This window comes from Cariama cristata, unplaced genomic scaffold (genome assembly GCF_000690535.1).
Source record: "Cariama cristata isolate BGI_N322 unplaced genomic scaffold, ASM69053v1 scaffold3103, whole genome shotgun sequence".
NCBI classification, from domain to species: Eukaryota; Metazoa; Chordata; class Aves; order Cariamiformes; family Cariamidae; genus Cariama; species Cariama cristata.
Genome location: NW_009607625.1, coordinates 4957 through 25000, shown reverse-complemented (window position 1 = coordinate 25000; position 20044 = coordinate 4957). Strand labels below are relative to the sequence as shown.

The 20044-nt window shown below is 37.3% G+C and overlaps 2 protein-coding genes across 3 annotated transcripts in view; both read left to right on the top strand.

Moving 5' to 3' along the window:
- Nucleotides 1–6137, top strand: part of PDE5A (phosphodiesterase 5A, cGMP-specific) — a 53696-nt gene extending 47559 nt beyond the window's left edge. For both annotated transcript variants that reach the window (XM_009696786.1, XM_009696785.1), the window contains exons 18-21: nucleotides 819–882; nucleotides 1390–1464; nucleotides 1987–2070; nucleotides 5509–6137. In XM_009696786.1, the coding sequence (XP_009695088.1) occupies nucleotides 819–882; nucleotides 1390–1464; nucleotides 1987–2070; nucleotides 5509–5646 (361 nt within the window). In that variant the 3' untranslated portion in view covers nucleotides 5647–6137. The remainder of the gene's footprint in view (nucleotides 1–818; nucleotides 883–1389; nucleotides 1465–1986; nucleotides 2071–5508) is intronic.
- A 12448-nt stretch (nucleotides 6138–18585) lies between these two features.
- FABP2 (fatty acid binding protein 2, intestinal) overlaps nucleotides 18586–20044 on the top strand; it is a 2861-nt gene continuing 1402 nt past the window's right edge. Inside the window, exons 1-2 of the mRNA XM_009696784.1 lie at nucleotides 18586–18666; nucleotides 19370–19542. Of these exons, the coding sequence (XP_009695086.1) occupies nucleotides 18600–18666; nucleotides 19370–19542 (240 nt within the window). The 5' untranslated portion in view covers nucleotides 18586–18599. The remainder of the gene's footprint in view (nucleotides 18667–19369; nucleotides 19543–20044) is intronic.

The window sequence follows — 20044 nt, the reverse complement described above, 5'->3', positions numbered from 1 at the left end:
TGAATGTCATTAAAACCAGCAGAGCTGTGTGCTCTGGGCCTGTACAAACTGGCACTGGCAGATAGGTCACTGAATGACTCCCTGCGTCTGAATGACATAAGTCTGCAACCTTTATAATAAACTTTGTTAAGTAGCACTTGGAGTTAGATCAGCATTTCTGTTCTTCCTAAGGAGTGTAGGGTTCCTGTCTAGGTACCATATTCTTTTGCTTTTGATACTTTATACTTAAATATTGAATTGCTGAAATGAATAACTGAAGATTTAGGACAGGTGGTTTGTTTTGAAGCTGATCCCTTACCAGCAGTGAAGAAAAAAGAAGTTTAAGAATAGAGACACATACTATAATGAACAGCTACAGAAAAGCAGGCTTACATAGGCTGTCTCGGAAAGGAAGAATGCCCTATTTCAAATTCAGTGCCTTTAAAAAACAGTCTAATTTAGTCATGGTCTATGTCTATTCCTGTTTCAGTCCTTGGCCCTCAAAGTGTCAATAAAGATGGCAGTCACTGCTAACATCAGAAACGAATAAATGTGCTGTCTGTCCAGTAGCAAATAGAATGAAGCAGTTCATTTGACATGAATCCACTGAATGAGCCAGTGCAGATTTGCTCATTTCTGTGTGCTCATTTCACACAGGAGAAGGTCTACCACATCACTGAGCCTTGGATACCTTTATAAATTTGCTTTAATTTCACTTGTTTCATTGACTTTGCTGTTCCTTGAAATTTTATATTCTGTTTTACTAATCACTTGACTTGGTGGCTACATACATTTCACAATACTCTAATTCATAGATGTCTTTCTCTTTTTTTCTACAGAGCAATGCTGATGACTGCTTGTGATTTATCAGCCATAACCAAACCATGGCCAGTTCAGCAACGGGTATATGCTTATTTTAAGATTTGCTAAATATAAACTCTGTGTAACAGCTTCTGCTTCCTCCATCCAGTCCTTATTGCAAAGGCAGTGATGGAGCAGGGCCTTAGGAAGCAGTCCTTCAAAGTGCTGTATCTTAGCAGTAACCTGAAGGTAAATCAGGAATCTCTGTTCTTTCCAACATTTTTGTGTTACTACAAGGCACTCAGTTGATACAACACATTTTTCTCAGCTGACCTTTTTCTATGTGTTGATCATTCCAGCTGTTACTAGTGGTAAGATGCCTATGTGACATTTTACTCACTTTGCTTTGTCAGAGTAAATATCAGTGTTCTGTTTGTGCACAGATGTGTGCATGAAGTATTCTAAAAGCTAGCTGTTAACCTGGAGAATCTCATTATGGGGGGTCCCAATCTGATACATCCTAAGGGGAGATAGAAAACACAGGAAATAGTTTTGATTGTAGGCAGCAAGCAAACTTTTAGTGCTCTCAATGTGTGAAATCTCTTACAGATTGCTGAGCTTGTAGCTACCGAGTTCTTTGATCAAGGAGATAAAGAGCGGAAGGAACTCAACATAGAACCAACAGTAAGTGGCAGAATCATGCAGAATCACCTTTCAAAATGGCCTCTACAAACAGCACTTTGCATTCCTTTCAAAAGCCACAGTTTCTCCCACTGACCAGAATATAGGACCAACTCCTTCCCTCTCTTCCTAGTAGTCAGTTTTCTTCTGTGGTTCCCAAACACCAGCAGTGTGTCATTATCTCTGAGCCAGAAGAACAGACAGTATTATTTCTTCTAAATAAGTATTACTAAATTGTCTACGAAATATATTCCTAAATTGGCACCTATTTGCAACCTATCCAAAAACGAGCAAGCTTGTCTATTCGTCTAGCTATTTGGGCTCTGTCAGTCCAAAGACAATCTCCTAAGGCAAGTCATGCAGTCAAATTACCTGCATTGTAACACATGTACTGATACCCTGCTGTGCTGAGCTTGCTGTGCTTTTTAAGGTGCTGCTTTTTAATTCCAGCCTGTCTCTTTGGTTTTGGTTGGGTTTTTTATTTAAAGCATTTAAACACAAAGCTTGTTTACTTCTTATCTGCAGGATCTAATGAACAGAGAGAAGAAAAATAAAATTCCCAGCATGCAGGTTGGATTCATAGATGCTGTTTGTTTGCAGCTGTATGAGGTATGGATATCAAGAAAAAATTGTAAATATCAAAATATCAAAAACCAGAACTGTTCACTGTAGCCTCTAATAGGTGCAGATTTAAAATTAGAATAAAAATCAAATCAAAAACTAGTCCCTTAGTTTAAAAAGATTTTTTTAATTATATATTACATATGGTTCATTATTCAGTTGAAGAAATAATTATTTTAGTATTTATCATTAATAGTATGTTTGTCCGATTAATGTATTTTGTTACAATTTTGTTAAACCTAGTGCTAATTGCTGTGCTCTGTACACTTGGTGTTAGATCCCTGGCTTATATTCTGGACTCCAGCAGCTCCATTGAGCTGCTATGATCATCAGGGAAAGTCACAAAACTAATGCTTTGCTATCTAGGAAAAGAATGGTATCCATGTAGTGCATTGATAAAAAGTGTGGTTTAAGAGTTTTAAAGAATTCAGAATTCTTCATGCAAAAGGTGATATGAGATGTATAGGAAATTTACCTGACTTTAACATTTTCCATCCCATTTTTTTCTTTCATCACATACAAATGCAGTGCATGAGAGAATTCACTGAAATGTTTTTCATCCTGGTCACAAACTGTTAAGTAGATAGCTGGTCAGATACAGTGTGAAACAAAACGTAACGATTTCTGATTTTTTTAAACCAGTAAAGCACTAGAGTGGAAGCCTGGTCACTGGGACGGTAGCAAGTATTTTGCAGGAATTGAGGTGAGATAAAGAAAGGTGAGGGACAGATAGCCTAACTCTCAAGAATCTCGCAGTGGGAGCAACAAGGTGATTACTCAAATTTTTCCCTCTTACACAGTAAACTTTTCTAAAAAGAATCCACATCCACCAGTTGGAAGGAAATAAGGATAAAGGAAGGAGAGGGAGCTACTAGCTGCTGCCCCTGGAACTCACATGTTTCTGTGCTGCATAAACTGTTTGTCAGGAAAATAAGGCAGCCTTTGCTGGGAAGCCTCAGAAAACTCTCTCCAGTAGGAGGTAGGCTATTGAAAGAAGACTTAGTATCTTTGGAAAGGTACAGACCATACAAACAGAAAATTCTTTGAACAGAACACCTGAGCAGGTTTGAATGCCCACAGCTCCAGACCCTGAACTTCTATAGTTTTTCTTGTTAGGGGAGGGCTTTACCTTTCCGTTGATGAAAAGACCAGAAAATTTTCAATTATTTACCCTGAAATATGCACTGCAGCTTACATCAACAGTTACCAAGTGATACTAGTCCAAACTGTACCCAGCTCCTGTGCAGTTCTTGCAAGAAAATGAGGTGCACGAGTAATTTCTAGCTACTGTCCCCCTGCTTTGTACCTGAGGCTTTGTTATGCCACAGTGAATACAAAGCCGTTCCTGGCTAGCAGCCAAAAGCACCTACAAATGTTTGGAGTCTTCTCCCTTCTCTCTAATTGGGGAAGAAAGGAGGAGATGCTACATCCACAGGAAGGGGATCTAAGCAGCATCTTTTCGTTCAGAACATGTTGCCTCTTACAGTTTCAGTGTATCACTTTCACTTGTCACCTTGTCTCAAACTCTGACCTGAACTGGAACAGCAGGTAGCAGGATGACAGTGTCTGGGACTTTATAGAGACTCAGAGTACGCCAGCGTGTGTCCTAACCTGACAGATAAGTGAGAACGACTTACCTGCAGGGACAGAGAGTGCTAAAGAGGATGGGGAGCCTATGAGGAAGTGACAAAACCTGAAACAGTACTGGTAAATCCAAGGAAGGGGCTACGGTTTGAGCTGATCCAGTGTTTGTTTATTTTGATTGGAGTACAAGTAGGGGATATTACCTGCTTACACAGATTTTTGTTTTCTTCAATGAGTAATAAATGGTAAAACATATAAACAACCTCAATGTTACTTGGAAAATGAACAAACACACAGTTCACTCTCCAACGTTCTAATGCTATAAAAGCAAACAATGAACAGGGTTGTAATGACAGCCTTTTCACTGTTTTCTTAGCTTTCATCCAGTCAGTAGGAATTTGACACACAATGCAAACAGAGATGAGTTCCCAGTACAGCACTGCAAGTATGTGACTTACCATGTTATTCAGAGTAGGTCAGATCCCAATGAACTGAAGTTCTGTGGCTTGTGTTAGCGAGGTAACCAGCACAGTTAAACTGAATGAGCTACAAGTCCTCCCTTTAAGTTCAGAACTCTGAAAAAATAAGAGAAACGTGTTTCATTCGCTTCATTTTTTTAATTGGAAAAAGTACCATTTAGCAGTTTTAAATGCTGTTTAGATACATTCAGATAAATAAAAGAGGAACACTCCAGAGATATTTCAGAGCCCCATTGTTCTTACAGTGGTGTAAATCAAGAATAATGCGATTAAGCCTAGTGGAACTACTGAAGCAGCCTATAAAGCCAAAAGGAACTATGAAGATTTAAATAAGCTGAAATTCAGTAGAGTCCCTATGTAAAGTTACAGGAGAATTAGACATTGCTATTTCACGTTATTTGAATGAGACCTGAATTCCATGTGAAATTCTGACCGATTTTACATTTTGTACGGTGACCAGCAGAGGGGCCAGGATTCCTCTCTGTGTACTTTGCAGTCGGTCACAGTAGTTACAGAATCAGTGCGCTCAAATCAGCTTCCTATACCTTGCTGTCTCACACTGTCTGAACTATTAAACTCCCACTTTACACTTCTGCACAGTGTGACTTCATTCCCAAAGCCAACAGAACCCTTTATGCAAGGAAGGACTGACTGTCATAGTGTTAGGATACATTTTCATCACTTCCATCAGGAAAGAAAACATACAAAAATGCTTATGAATTGCCTTTTTTTTTTCAATTCTATATTTAAATATCAGAATCCACTTTTCCTTCATTCTGATATAGTAACACAGCCACATCATGAAAAATATTTGATTGACTTCAGTCACTGTTATTCCTAAAAGGCACTGAGTGTCAACTGTAATTTATCTATCGTGTGCTAACTGTCTTGAATTTAAATATTTCTGGGAGAACTCTGAATCAGTTGATACAGTCCATGAATATGGTCCCTTTGACTATACCTGCTCCGAGTCTGATTCCCATTCCAAAGTCATCCTATGACCAACCTTGCTGTACATTCAAAGGACTGGCTTGCAAACAAAGTCCGTGCATAGTACTTCACTAGGACTACTGGACAGGTCACTTGCGCATAGTACAACAAACTTACCGTGGTTCCTTCTGCACCTAGGTGTCAAGTGCAGTATGGGCAATGCCGCTCAGTCCTATTGGCACTAGGGAACTGTGTTCATGTTCATGCTTGATGTGCAGCAGGAACCCTTCCTTGAAGTTCAAAATACAAGTTCAGTTTCAGCTATAGATAGACCTCGTATTTCAATTATTCTGGTCTCTCTCATGGTCATCTTTAAGAACAGGTATTTTGTTGTTAAATGTAATCTGTTTCACATGTTCTTAATTTATTTCAGGCCCTAACACATGTGTCAGAGGCCTGCTACCCTTTACTGGATGGCTGTAGAAAAAATAGGCAGAAATGGCAATCCTTAGCTGAACAACAAGAGAAGAATCTGATTAATGGAGAAAGCAATCAAGCCAAACGGAACTGAGATGCTGATTTAACAACCACACGCTTAAGTTCACGTAGAAGACGTAGTAATAGGGAGTACTGCATTTTGCTAAACACTGTAAGAATTTGGCTTATGTTTTGCCACTGCTGTATTATTTTTCCACATTTCAAGATATAGCATGATCATGTATATGCCAAGGTTATATAAAGATAGTATGTTTCTTTTATTACATCTGCTTGAGATGGAAAAAGATCTGCAAGGGTAGTTTTTGCTACCCTATTCCACAAGAAGGTACAAGTGCAGTTACTCGACTGTCCCCGAGAGCCTATTACTTTATAGATGTATATAGTTGTTTAGTGATCATGTTGTGGCCAGTATCTTAAAGACTACTGCATTTCGCACCTTTTTTCCTCTTCCAATCTTGCTGTGTTATGTTAAAAAAGTAATGAGCAGTCTTGCCTGTTCTCTTCCCAGAGGTTCAGAGGAAAGATTGGGACTAACTCTGGGGAGCCTAATGCAGCATATACTATACTAACCTCTTTCAGGAGACAGAACTTTGCTTTGAAGTGAAAAAGCCCCAGAATCTGTGCACCCAGTAGTTTTTTTCGTGTTAGAGGAAGGTCTTAGCAAATGTCTTGCATTTGGAGAAGTTTTTAAAAACCCTGTGAATTACTAGGCAATAGGGGTCTTAGGAGTTTTGTGGTAGAAGTGTCATAACTATCCATGAATAATGGAAACTGCTTGAAGGTTGATGAAATGTCACAACATAAAGGCTGCCATGGAAGAATGGCTCCCATAGAAAGCTGCAAGAAGCACACAGAGAAATGGAAATTAAACAGGATCATTTTTATATGCTGGTTTTAACTTCATTTGGAAGTTGAATTTAACATCATCGTAACCAACGGACTGAATCACAGGCAGGAAGAGTAGAAGAGAATGTGACTGCAAGAGCAAGAGATGAAAATCTGAATCAGAATAATGCAGGAATGGCACACTTTTGGTGACTGTCAATGACTGGTTCTTTAAGCCAGTGCTATTATGAAATGGCTATGACCACTTTGAAGAAAGTTTTATGTTAACATGTTTTAAAAATCACTTTTAGCATTAGTTAATGTTAACAATGATTAATCACAATGTCTTAAAGGAGCAGGAAAAAAGAATACTGAAAGCAAAAATAGCCAAGAATGCTACAGGAATTTGCCATTTGTATATGAGGCATTAACATTCAGAAAAGTAAGAAATCAATTATCTTGCACTACTAAAAAAAGCAACATTTATATTTTATTTAAATGAAGATGACTAATAAAAATTGTTTTGAATTGGGAACCAATTCAAGAAAATATACACATTAGACAAACACCAAAAGACTAATACAAAGAGAGTACTATTCTGTGGGCAGACAGGATTAGGAGATTAATGTCAGCAATCTAAGACTGGTTAGCAGTAGGTATAACTTCGGCTGCACAGAGACACAGAAAATGTTATTTTCTTTTAATCTGTAGTAATGATTTTTCACTTAAAATCAGCAGTAGTATTAGGCAAAAGTAATACATTTGGGATTGTAATTTGAAGTATGGGAGTTTTTTTTTCTATCACAGTAATCCAGAAAATTCTAGTTGGAAACTGCAGTAAATTCTTCTTCCCACAAAATTATCAATCCCCCCTTGTAAGAGCTGGTCAGAAAGACAGTGAAAACAACCTCTTTTTATCAGTCTCTGCATTTAGATAAACTATACCAGAAGCTAACAAAAGATGAAGCAAATGTTTCAAAATGTTTGACCACATTGAGTTTCACAGTTGACTTTTTTTTAAATGTAGAACAAGGTATTCTAATAGTCTGCAGTGTTTCTGCCTACCTAAATTATTTGTCACTGATTAAATCCTGTATCTCAAACTTCTCTAATGACCACAAATAATATATTATTGCAGCTGAATTTGAAAACATTTTTCTACAAAAATATTTGTCCTGATTTTTTTTTCCAGATTTTCAAAAAAAGTATGGAACTGAACAATAATTAAGAATTCCAGGGCTACTGTTCCGCAGTGCTCCATATGTGTATTTATATGCATACACAGTACAATATATGTATGTAGTATGTCATGGCTATGCAGAAAAATGACAGTAGCCTGCTCCCATAACACGCCCCCCCCAAAAAAAAAAGTTTTTAGGTACTTTTTGATAAATAGGAAACTTTGCTTCAGGATTTGCATAGTCCTTGTATATTCTTTTCCTTGAATGCTTGAGATACTGAAATATAATTATTACATTAACTGATGAGATACCTATTTAATATAAATATGAATAAAGTATATGTATATAAAGGTGTATTCTTGCTAGTATGGTTGAGACTAGTAATTCATGGTGACAACACAGCAGATCAACTATGGTGATATTACAGTGTAGTGACATATCATTTACATTAAGATCCCAGCATTTCTTTGCTATATCGTGTGTTCAGCAAAGCTCTATTATGACATAAATTTATAACTAATACAAAGGAGTGCTGGATTCATGCCTTTAACTTGAAAAAAATAGACATGACGTTGCATTTTTTTCAAATGTTTACTTAAAATGAACACAGTTATACAGTATGTGCATATATTTAATTATGTATCTGTACGCATTTATCCCACAGAATCTCTTCAACTACAAAGATTGGAACTTACACAAAAATACAGTTCCTAGTAAATAAACCATTTAAATGTCATAATACACCTGTATCTGTATATACTTCTACAAAACCAAACTCTTTAAACTACTGGTTTAAGAACTTCAGAAGCATAGATTGCTGTACTTCATGAAATTTCACAGAGTGATCAAATTGTTTATATAGTGTTTCACTCCGCCTGAAGGCAGAGTGTGCTGGTTTTGTGTCACAGCTTTGTGAGAACTGTTTGCAGAAATAGCTCATTCCTTTCATAATGCAGATAGGTGACAATATGAAAAAAAGCCAGGCTGTTTTCTGCCTGAAATTTATTGCCTTCAGAATTCAACATTTTCAAACCCAGCTAGTGGATTACAGCCATGCAGCTGCCATTAATTTCATCATGAGTTGTGTATCTTAACTGTTTGAGTCGGGTCTCAAACATATTCTCCCCAACTTCTATTGTCCAGCTAAAGCAATCAGTGTGGATTATACAAGAAACAAGCTGAAATGGATTTTATCACTTTGTCAGTTCAGTCTTAAGCCCATTAAAGCCATAGTGAAATGTGATATTTAAGGTTTTGGGTACAGAATTTGCCCAATAATTTTTAACACTTGTCTCAATGGTGACATCCAAGTTAGTATCCTACTTGTTCTCAGACATGGACATATTTTCTTGTAAAGTCACTCCAGAGCACAGTTTAATGCTTAAAGTACACTTTTCTTTCTGTTCTTGTTCCCCTTCTGAAAAAATTACTTGTCATACATATTAACATACACAATATTACTGATTAACTCTACCTCTTATTAAAAATAACAGTGAGGCTCTTAAGCTGTAGGTAGTACTTCTTTTCCAACAAGTTAGTTACACGCCCAATATTTGCTGTAGAATGTCTAGGTTTTCTATTATCTCACACAATAAAAGCAAGGATGGGAAAATAATATTGATTTTGGAGATGGTATTGATTTTTAATTAGTAGCAGTTTAAAGTTAAGAGCAGATTACTCTCCTATCTTCACAGAATACAAGTGGGCTAGTGACAAAAGTGAATAATCTATTCCATTGATGACTAGCTGATCTGTCTTCAGAAGAGAAGACTGAAGCCTGGTTTTATGCATCACCCTCTGACAACTGCGTGCATGTAAAAATAAACTTTTGAACTCCAATCCAATGCATTTTACCTGGCAGTGGCACAAAATGACAAAATCAGAACAGTCTAATTTATATATAAGATTTTTCAAAATTACCAGGTAACTGATTTTCCAACCCATTATACAGAAAGATTACGAAGAGTCAGACCTAGCCCCTTAAAATTAGGGGATGTTGCCTGAGTGTTCTGGTTGGTGTCCCCTGCAGATATGCATGAGAAGATAGCAGAGAGTTTTGATGGGGAAAAATGCCTCACTCATAATAAATTCATACATTTTTAAAGGTTTTATAAGATCTAGTATTTCAGGCAAATTCATACATTAGCTTTAGTTAGTCTTATCTCTGTGATGCTGTAGTTTCTTCTTGATGTCAAATCACATGCAGTTTACATTCCACAAGGTTTCAGCTTTATTTCACAGTTCCCTGCTGTACTTCTTCAGGGACTTGCACTAATTTGAAAGATAAGCCTGAACATTGGAGCTTGAATTAAAAAAATTAGTTTGGCCAGAGTAAGATAAATAATGAGGGCTGGATTCTTTGGTTTGGACTTTCACAGGAACAAGAAACATCACAAAATCTGGCCTGGTAATTAGTGACATTTGCTAAATACAGCAAATTGTGACAGCGAGATATTTTATCTTTGTCATGGCTAGATGAATGGAAATTGCATGGGAAAGTTTATTTTCCACATAAAGAAGTTTGTTTCCATAGAGAAACTCATGTCTAAGTACCACTGTTTGTAAATGTGTATTTATGTGACAATGCTATATAATAGCTAGTTTCCACTAACTTTCACAGCATGAGCTTGTCATGCCAGGGCCTAAGGCATGCTCAAAGGCCCATCTGAAGTCAATTATATGATTCCCCTTTACCTCAGTGGGAGTTGGACTGAGCTGTATAGGAAGTGAAAGAATGAGTCAAATTCACCTTTTTTATCTATGAAGAGGGACCAAACTCTTACCCTTGGTAACACCTGCCTCACCTGCTCTTTGCTGTATTCAGCTACTCCCGCTGATGCCCACGGTACCTTACAGACGTAACTGAAGTTAGAATTTGAGCCCTCTATGTATTCACATGGCAGACACCTGCATGTGTCTCTTAAAGAATGTAGTGTGAAATGCATTGTAAATAGTTTTAATATACATTTCTATTGTAGTTTAATAAAAATCTTAATCACAGTCACTCGCCACTGAGTTTGTCCATTTGTATTTGTTTATCTTTTAAAAATATTTGAACAAATATATAGTTTCTGGGCACAGTATTTTTGTACTAGGTTAACGGGGTTACTCTGTATATTATGTTTTGCCTTTAAGCAGTATTAAAGTCTTCTGAATGTTACGTGTTCTCGCTTGCTTCTGTCCTATGACTATTTAGTAAAACTAGTTACATTACTTAAGAGGATCATTAGTCCTACTTACTGTACAGCTGATAGAGAAAATAGAGTCAGGTTATTTTCTATGGTCAATCTGCTGCTTATTACTTATTTCCTCATTCTTCCCTTTGTACTGTTCTCATGCTCTTTAAAATAAAAATGATGATGTCACATTTTACTGTTTTTTAATGAGTACTATTGAGGTTGAATTTTCAACACCTTATTGTTTCCTGATTCAAGTAATTGCTTCCGTAAATTTGTATTTTATAGTAACTTCTCTAGGTCCTAGAAATCCTGGAGAGAAAAACTTCACTATTAATATCACGATATTTATAAGTACTACTGAGATGTGCCAGTGGTAAAGTACTTCTCGTTTAAAAAGAGGAAAAAACAATTTACCGCTACTAACCACTAGGGAGCGCTGCAGCTGTGCTTAGGAGCTGTCAGAAACCAGTTCGTTTCCTGGGTAAGTAGAACCGGCAAATACAACTGTCATACACATCCATCCTCATCCTCTGCGCCCAAATATCAACTAGGGCAGCAAGTGAGAGAGATGGAAATCGTCAAACAAAAGCCTCATCACGTGCGAACTGCTGATCCTAGAAGTAGTTCTAGACCAATGGGCTTCTCGGCAATTTCCGTTCTTTGCCTATTAGGTTCTCCCCGGCAAGACTCCTGGCTTGACTTTTTTTAGCTCCAGGCAAAACCAGAAAGTATGTACATCCCTGACAAACAACAGGCTCATTCAAAAAGTCATGAAGGGCCAGATTTAGCTCAGCACAAAACACAAGCACTGCTTGCTTGAACCAACTGCAGTTCAGGAGGGCAACTGAACAACTGCCTATGTATATCTACATCTACCGGCTAACCAGTTGCTGTTGGGACTACAATCTTCCCAGCCCACTCACCAACCTAGTCATGCTCCTGCTTCGTCTTCGCTGGCCTACTGAATGTCTGAATTCATTTCTGAGAAGTGGCGCACTTTTCAACAGGAGTACTGGAATACATTTCTTACCCAGCCCAGAAAAGAACATACCCTTCAACGAGGGTGTTTTTATTGAAGAGGTAAAAAAGAATATTGCACTCGGTCTTTCACATCTTGTACAACTACGATGCCTTTTTAACAAATGGAAAAGACAATAGCTTCTTCCTCCAGCTGTATGTTTAGTAATAGTGGTGACAGCTATTGCTGACATGCATTTCACATTCCTGTGAAATCTCACCCTTTAAGATTTTTCGGAAATAAATCAAATGTGTGAGTTTGTTACAGTAGTAAGCTTTAGGATCTAAATTTATGGAATCTAACAGCCATTGAGTTTTCCTCCTTCAGAGGAGAGCAGCATTTCTTAGCATGTACGGAACTTTAGAACTGCAATTTCCCTCAAAAAATATCACAAGTTATAAATACAGTAAATTTTCACTTCACTATCTACAATTCAGAATTTATTTAAATACCTGGCTGCATGCTTTCCCCCATTATTCCAAGGCTCTTATTTTATTTAACAGGAAAATTTACTTTTACGTTTCCTGAGAGATTGAACTGTTCTCCAAACAGCTGCCTTATTTTCTGTGCTGAATCTGTACTATCAAGTCAAGATAAATCTTTCCTGCTGAAATATGAGGATAATCAATTCAGCCATAGCCTGCTACTGCCCACCCAGTGGTTCATCATGGCTGATAAATAGATCTGTATTTTACACAGGTTTCTTTTCTTTAACATCATCAAAGATATTTAACAAAAACTAGGAGTAAAATCCATGGTTAAATCATACCACTGGTTTACACAATACATTTGCATATAGGCATTTCTTCAGAATCCTTTTTCATAGTAGATGAGTCACCGGCAGATTATTTTGTGGATATACAAGGATTTTTAATGGAAGGGAAGTTCGTTTTACAGATAAGTGGAGGGATTAATTTGATCAAGGTCACATAGAAAGTCCATTTCCGAGTTGGAAATAGAACCAGGATCTGGGTGTCCGTTCGGCTTTTATGAGACATGAAGAAAAGAGTATTTTGTCTTGAAGCCATCTTTTCCTTTTGGATATACAAATATTTAAATATCTGAGCCATATAGGGTGCTCTCTTGCTATTATGCTGTGCTCAGGACAACTCTGAAGCTCACTATTTTACAGATGAGATTAGATTCAAGTCGTTAATCCAGTTAATCACAATAATCTTTGGTGGAGTTTGGAGCTATATCATAATCAAGAGCAAAAGTGTATCATCAGCAAATAGCTATGTTGAAATGAACTAAAGGTCCAGTTCAAATTTTGGAGAAACTGAAAAGACTGATGCAGACTTTCAATACTGCACACTGTTACCTCATTGGACTATAACTCAACCCCACCCTTTGATCACATTTCATATTCTGAATAAAAAAGAAACTACTTCCATAAATTTGCCTGCTACTAAGTATTTGCCTGGAAAACACAGGAAAAGAATATTGAGATATACACTTAAATACCTCAGATGAGCCTACGCACAAAGCCCTGTGTTTCAACTGACATATCAGTCTCTGTGACAAGTGACAAATGGCACTAATACTCAGAGATTCATAAAAACTTTATTGGAAAAGCACACTTATTTTCATTGGCAATTGTTCACTGTCACCGTCTTTTCACTGAATCTAGGCTAGATTCTACCATTCTAGGTAATCATATCATAGAATCATATCGTATCACAGAATGGTTTAGGTCGGAAGGGACTTTAAAGTCCACTCAGTTCCAACGCCCCTGCCCTGGGCAGGGACACCTCCCACCAGACCAGGTTGCTCACAGCCCCATCCAACCTGGCCTTGAACACTTCCAGGGATGGGGCACCCACAGCTTCTCTGGGCAACCTCTGCCAGTGCCTCACCACCCTCACCAGGAAGAATTTCTTCCTGATATCTCATCTAAATCTTCCCTCTTCCAGTTTAAAGCCATTGCCCCTTGTCCTATCACTCCCTGCCCTTGTAAAAAGTCTCTCCCCAGTTTACTTGTAGGCCCAAATCCTAGGATTCATTTTAGCATGCAGTAACGGATGAAGTAAATACCAGAGCTGTTACTGCTTTAAGAAAATCCTGCATTTTGCTTCTAGATTTTTTCAACCTGGATCTTATTAGCTCATGCACTTCGGTTCTCTCCAATAATCAATTCTCAAAAAAATGCAGCACTTTATGGATCAGAGTCATTACACAGAAAAGGAGTGTATACAGACACTTGAGAGCAAGTTTTAAGATCCACAGTCCACTACTAACTAATCAGACATATGGATCTATACTCACTGGAAATTTCTAAGTAATCGTCAAATGTTGCATCTTCGTGTCAAATAGATTGCATATTAGCAGCATCCAGGAGATTCTCCTTGAGTCAAAATAAAACCAGAAACTTAGCCAACAGGCAGCTGGAGTAGAATAAAATCTAGCTCAAGTCTGATCTAATCCTGCTGCAATACAATATCCAATTGCAATATGTACTTAGGAATTATTTTTCCAAGAGATGGCTTTAGTTAGGCTCCATCGAGCTCCTTGTTGCTAGGAGCATAACTATAACCCATAGTTATGCTAAAGTTGGCTTGATATATAAAGTTGAGTACTGTGGTTTAAATGCTTAGCAAAACTTCGCAATAAGGGATCCAGGGGCACTTAAATGATTTAAGTACCCAACCATCTTTGCAATCCATCCAAAGACATACAAAAGAATCATGCAGTAGAAAACACACATAAACACTGCCAAGTCAGTTCACAACTACCTGACAGAAAGCAGTAAATCTGCATGGTTTTAACAGGAATTCATCTCTCTCAATACATATTATTATATGTAATAATATTTACATAAGTATATTATATTTATGCTGGCACCAAGCCTTAATCACTCCATGGTAAAGCTGAGTTCTACTGTCCTAGCTAATTTTAGGCACAACAACTTGAAGACAAGCTACAAAACAATAAATAGGATAGACAAATATAAGCAACTGCAAAAGCATTTTTGTCACCCTGATCTTTGGAACCTCATTGTCAATTACCATCATAATACTACTTGGTGTGACTATCACCAACTGGCATGATGAGATTGGCATGATCGTATAAGTTAATAATTTATTTCCATTCACCTCATTTGAAGATCAAACTTCAAAGTTAGTAAGTTTGTCCATTTTCAGCGTTCTGAAGCTGGCACGTTGAAGAAAGCCACAAAGCCAAGAATACACACCCTTAGCTTTCGTGACTTTCATGCAACCACCAATACTAAAACCCAAGTTTTGCAATGTACCATCTAAGCAAAAATCGTTGTTTTGAAAACCACACAAGGAAGAGGTAGACAGAAGAAGGAAAAAGGTTGTGGAATATTCCAACATTAAAAAAAAATAAAAAATCTATAAAACCAATTTTGATTATAATTTTAGAAGGAAACTCAGCTTTTATAGGAACTCAAAAGAACTCTGAATAAAGTGTTATCATATTAATCTAGTACGTGTAAGAAAACTGAAGTCAGATTTTAGTGCATTAATAATCCTAACTCATGTAAATTGTGAGAGATTAAAAAGACGGCTGCTTGTTCTAGCACTGACATTCCAGCCGACCTCAGAGAAGAACAGTTCTTTATGCTGTCAGTGCTACACCAATGTAGAGACACCATGAAACTCATAAATATTGACCACCTGTAGAGATTCCTACTTAAATGACAGATCTGTGGGGCTGATCTGAACAGGATCCATAGGATTCATGTCCAGTGAAAAGAAATGTTAAGGAAGGGAAAAATGGGACAGAAATGGAGCAACAAGATTTGATGTGAAATTCAGGACCCAGCTACTTGCTGCTCCCATGGTGAAAAGCTTTGGAGTTGGCTGGTTAGCCTGACTTCTGAGGGACACCAATGGATCGCAAGGGGGGAAAGGCAAGTTGTGAGATAACTGACCGGAAAAGCACATCCGAGAGATCTTCCTGTTAGCTGACTCGCTTCAGAAGACCCTCCCCCTTTTTTAAGGTTCAGAAAAACTGATGTAGTACGTTCGATGTAGAAATTCATACTTAACCCGCAGAACGTCACTACTCTGAGTTCTTTTTTCAGAGATTAAGAAGATAGACTGGATTCAAATGAGGAAAGTAATCAGTAACGTGAGTTTTGTTTAAATATATAAACACTACTTCAGATACCTTTCTTAAATGAAATGAATCAGCAGGTTCTTGGAGAGAATGCAGAACACACCTAAAAAGTAGAAAAGCTTTCCTGAAATGCTGAAAATAAAAGGTAATTTCCTATTTGTTAGACTTCATATATGCTAAAATAGTGTGAATTTTCTACTGGATACAACAGAAGTGGTTCAAAAGTTGCACTACACCACTGTCAGAAAGAACCCTTCTGCAAAGACTGTAAAGCGAGTTAATAATTTTGTTAAGCGGCAATAAATTGGATGAACTATAACCAGACATCAGGTATTTTTGTTTATGTGTCTATACTACATAAATAATACAGATTGACAATGATAACTACAAAGGTCAAGATACACTCTGATGCAACAAAAAGAGATAATCTGACTCTAACAGAAACGCATTTTGTCCATTTTCTGAGCTGGCTGAAGAGTAGGACGGGCATCCAGGATTAGCACAGCACTGGGCATGGGCTATGACACTTTTTGAGACCCCGAGTTTGGATTCAGCACCATGCTAACACAACTACTCATCTTCCATTTTACAGTTGGCTGATTTTTACCCAGTTCCAGTTACAGAGGGAAATATATACGTGCTAGCCCAAGTCAAATGTCTTGCCTGTACCTGACAATGCTCCAGTTCACAGCAAGATGCAGTATTTCAGTTTTGTCCTTCACAAAAGATGTTAAATCTGAAATTTTAATATTTATATAGAGGCAGGATTTTTTCCTACCAAAATGATGCCTACTTCTTTGCAAATTTTATTTTAGAATAATGTAAGTCAAGGTGATAAAAACTGCATGAAAACGTGGGAAGAAACTGCACGTAAAAACCACCTAATGAGACCTAAATGGTGTTGTTAAATAGATACTGTGAGGTACTTCCCTTACCACCATTAGGAGTAAACAGCCTGAATGTCTTCCATCTGGCAGGCTTCTTTACTCTGCAAGACAGGAATACAAAAGGTAGGAAGAGGAAAGAACAGGTAGCTGGTACAGAAGAGTGGCAGGTTCTTCCTAGCTTTAGAGAAAAAAAGGCATTTCTAAGATGGAAGACCATGGCTTTGAGGAAGGCGAATGACAGCAGCTGAAACAGTGGAGGACAAGCTTGCAGCCTGAAGAGGACATGTGTCCACAACCCCAACTCACTTCAAATGAAAGGAATTAGGAAACACCCATAAAAGGAGCTCTGTTGCACAGATCTGAGAGATCCTCTGCAAATTACTGCTGGGAGAGTCTTCTTGAACTGGAATAGCTCTAGTTGGAATACGACATGTTCACAATTACAACAGACTAGCTTGCACCAAATCCCATCTTTCAAAAGACCAAAGAGTCTGGAAAAGTTAAAATTAACTAATGCATGGGCAGCTTCTAGCACCCTGTTTTGGTTGCAAGTATGGCCCCTTTCCCTTCATCACTTGCAACAACGTGAACCTACATTCTTTTTTCTTTTCTTTTCATCAAGTGAGAAATACTTGTTGAGCTATCTTTCCTCTCCAGTCTGTTAGCCAGATTACTACTGATTTCAAAATGAAGCTGACTAGAGTGAAAAGCCACACTATTCTGGTATAGCTAGGAAAGTTCTAAATTTATAGTTACACTTCAGTAAAACCTCTTGTTCCAGGCCGCAATCCATAGACGTACAAGATTATGATAATGTGAGACACTGTTAAAATTTAGTAAATAGAGCACAACCCATCACCTGTCTGCTAAGTAAAATCCAATTCGGCATTCAGGATTTACATTTACATTTTGAAGCTAATGGATCGCAAAGCTGATGCCATCCATGTGAAGAGAACAATTATAACCCTAAACTTGGTAAAGACAAAAGTTGAGTCAATACTTTTGCTCCGTTTCAAGCAGCATCAATTAGAAGGGAAGGGGAGTGGGGGAAGAAGCAGCTAAGTCAGGAAAGACTCAAGTTCTGCATTATCCTTCAACAGACAAAATCTGGGACCTATGGAAATCAATCACATTAGGTAAATTCACTTAGCTGCACATCTTTCTCTGTTGTAGGAATGGGTTAGATGCACATAGCATTCACTGAATGCATTATAATGAAGAAAATTTGTAGAAACTGCTCAGAATTTAAACTACATATTAAAGAGTGAGCACATGAATAGAGAATATCATCCCAATTTTCATAGCTCAGCACTAGACAAGAAGTAAGTGGATAGTTTTCTGAAACAACCTTCAGTAAATCCTCTGCCCCATGCTTATTACGTTGAGCAGAACAGATCTCTACCAAATAATAACAAAGTAGAATTTGTGTTTGGTTTATTGGGTAAATATATTTCCTCCAGTTGCATAAAGATTGTCCCACAAGCATGAAGATACAACAGAGACAGAAAATGTCAGGAAATTTTCTTAGTCTAATTATTGCTTTCACTAGATAGCTGATTTTTACAACAACTCAAACATGGTGGATAAAATGAATGGATTAGCAAGTCTTTATGAAGATGAGCAATAAAGATACCACCATGATTTGGGGGCAATAAGGGAGAGATTCAGCAAGCAGCGTGGTCACAATTGGAAATTCGATTAAACTGCAGTAAACTTTTCCTTGAAAAGATCAGTGCATCAGTTGAGCTTTAGTCAGCCACATCATCCTGTAAATTGCTTTCAAGATAAGCCAGTACATAAATTCTCTTTGCAAAGATATGTTACTTCAGAGCGGTCCTCCTACAGACAGAAACATGGCATTTAACGGTACTTGGAAAATAGACAGAAATGAAAACTATGAAAAGTTCATGGAGGTGATGGGTAAGTCTTACTTTTCCAATGCCTTCTACAAGAATAATACCACTACGGCCGAGTATCAACTCAAGCTGCCTGTGAACTACCTCCTGGTCAGCCTGTCCTTTTGCTGGTTGCTGCTCTGCCCTTGCATACTTTATTGCATTTATTTTCAAAACATTCTCTGGGGGTGGGGGGCGGGGGGAAGATACTGAGAAATGTTCCAATGTTAATTACGTTAATCTTAAGCAATGTAACTAATTCCACCAGATTTATTTCAGCAGACGAAAGAATCTCTAAGTCTACATTTGAGGAAAAGGCTCTGAGAATTTGAATGATAAACTTTGAGCAGCATTCTATAGCAGGAATATTACTTTGATAACATGAAACTAGTTTAAAGATTACACAGGGAGGAAATCATCATTCTTCAATTTTATAAAAACACATGATTCAAGTCATTTTAACTTCCTGCTACTTACTTTAAGTTAGTACCAACTGTGCATTGTATGGATATAAACATAAACATTCCAGTTGGCTAGTGGTTTGTATTATATCTGTACTGGTGAATGTGGCCTCAATAAAAAAAAATGAAGAGGAATAAAAATTCGGGTCAGAATGCTGGAATAAACTCACTTGACCACATAAAAGTCACTAAAAAGAGACAAATATTTATGGGTTTTTTTAGTTTGGTTTTTTTTTTTTTCTGATTGATGTTAATTGATTTTTCTAGGTGTTAACGTGATGAAAAGAAAGTTAGGAGCCCATGATAATCTGAAGATCACTATTCAACAGGACGGAAACAAATTTACTATCAAAGAATCAAGCAACTTCCGTACCATAGATATTGAATTCACTCTGGGAGTCAATTTTGACTACAGTCTGGCTGATGGGACTGAACTTACTGTAAGAGACTTTCTACATAATAATATATTTATTATATGATAATAACTTTACAGTTTCAAGATGAAGGATTTGTCTTCCTAGCTTTTAATTTAAATTTTACTTCTAAAGTGTGACTGTTCAGGAATGCTTGTAGTTTATATACAAAAACACAAGGCAGTCTTAACTGTTAATGGTTCAACACTGTACCATGAAACTCAGGGGTCCACAGAGTGCCCAAAAAGCAGAGTATGTAGCAATTTTCATACGATGAAATCCAGGTGATTGCAATTTTACTTCTTATAATACTGAAGTACACCACCTAGAGTGCAGAGTGGGTATTTATAAGAAATAACTTTGTTCATACAATTAATTAAAATAAGCTGTACTGAGCACTAAAAAAATCTAATTTGACTATTATGCAACTAAATAAACTAGTGGTTTTAACAAAATTTCCTTTTACAGCCTTTCCATCAATGTCCAAAAAAGCATTATTACACTGGTTTAATCTCTTCTCACTTTCAAG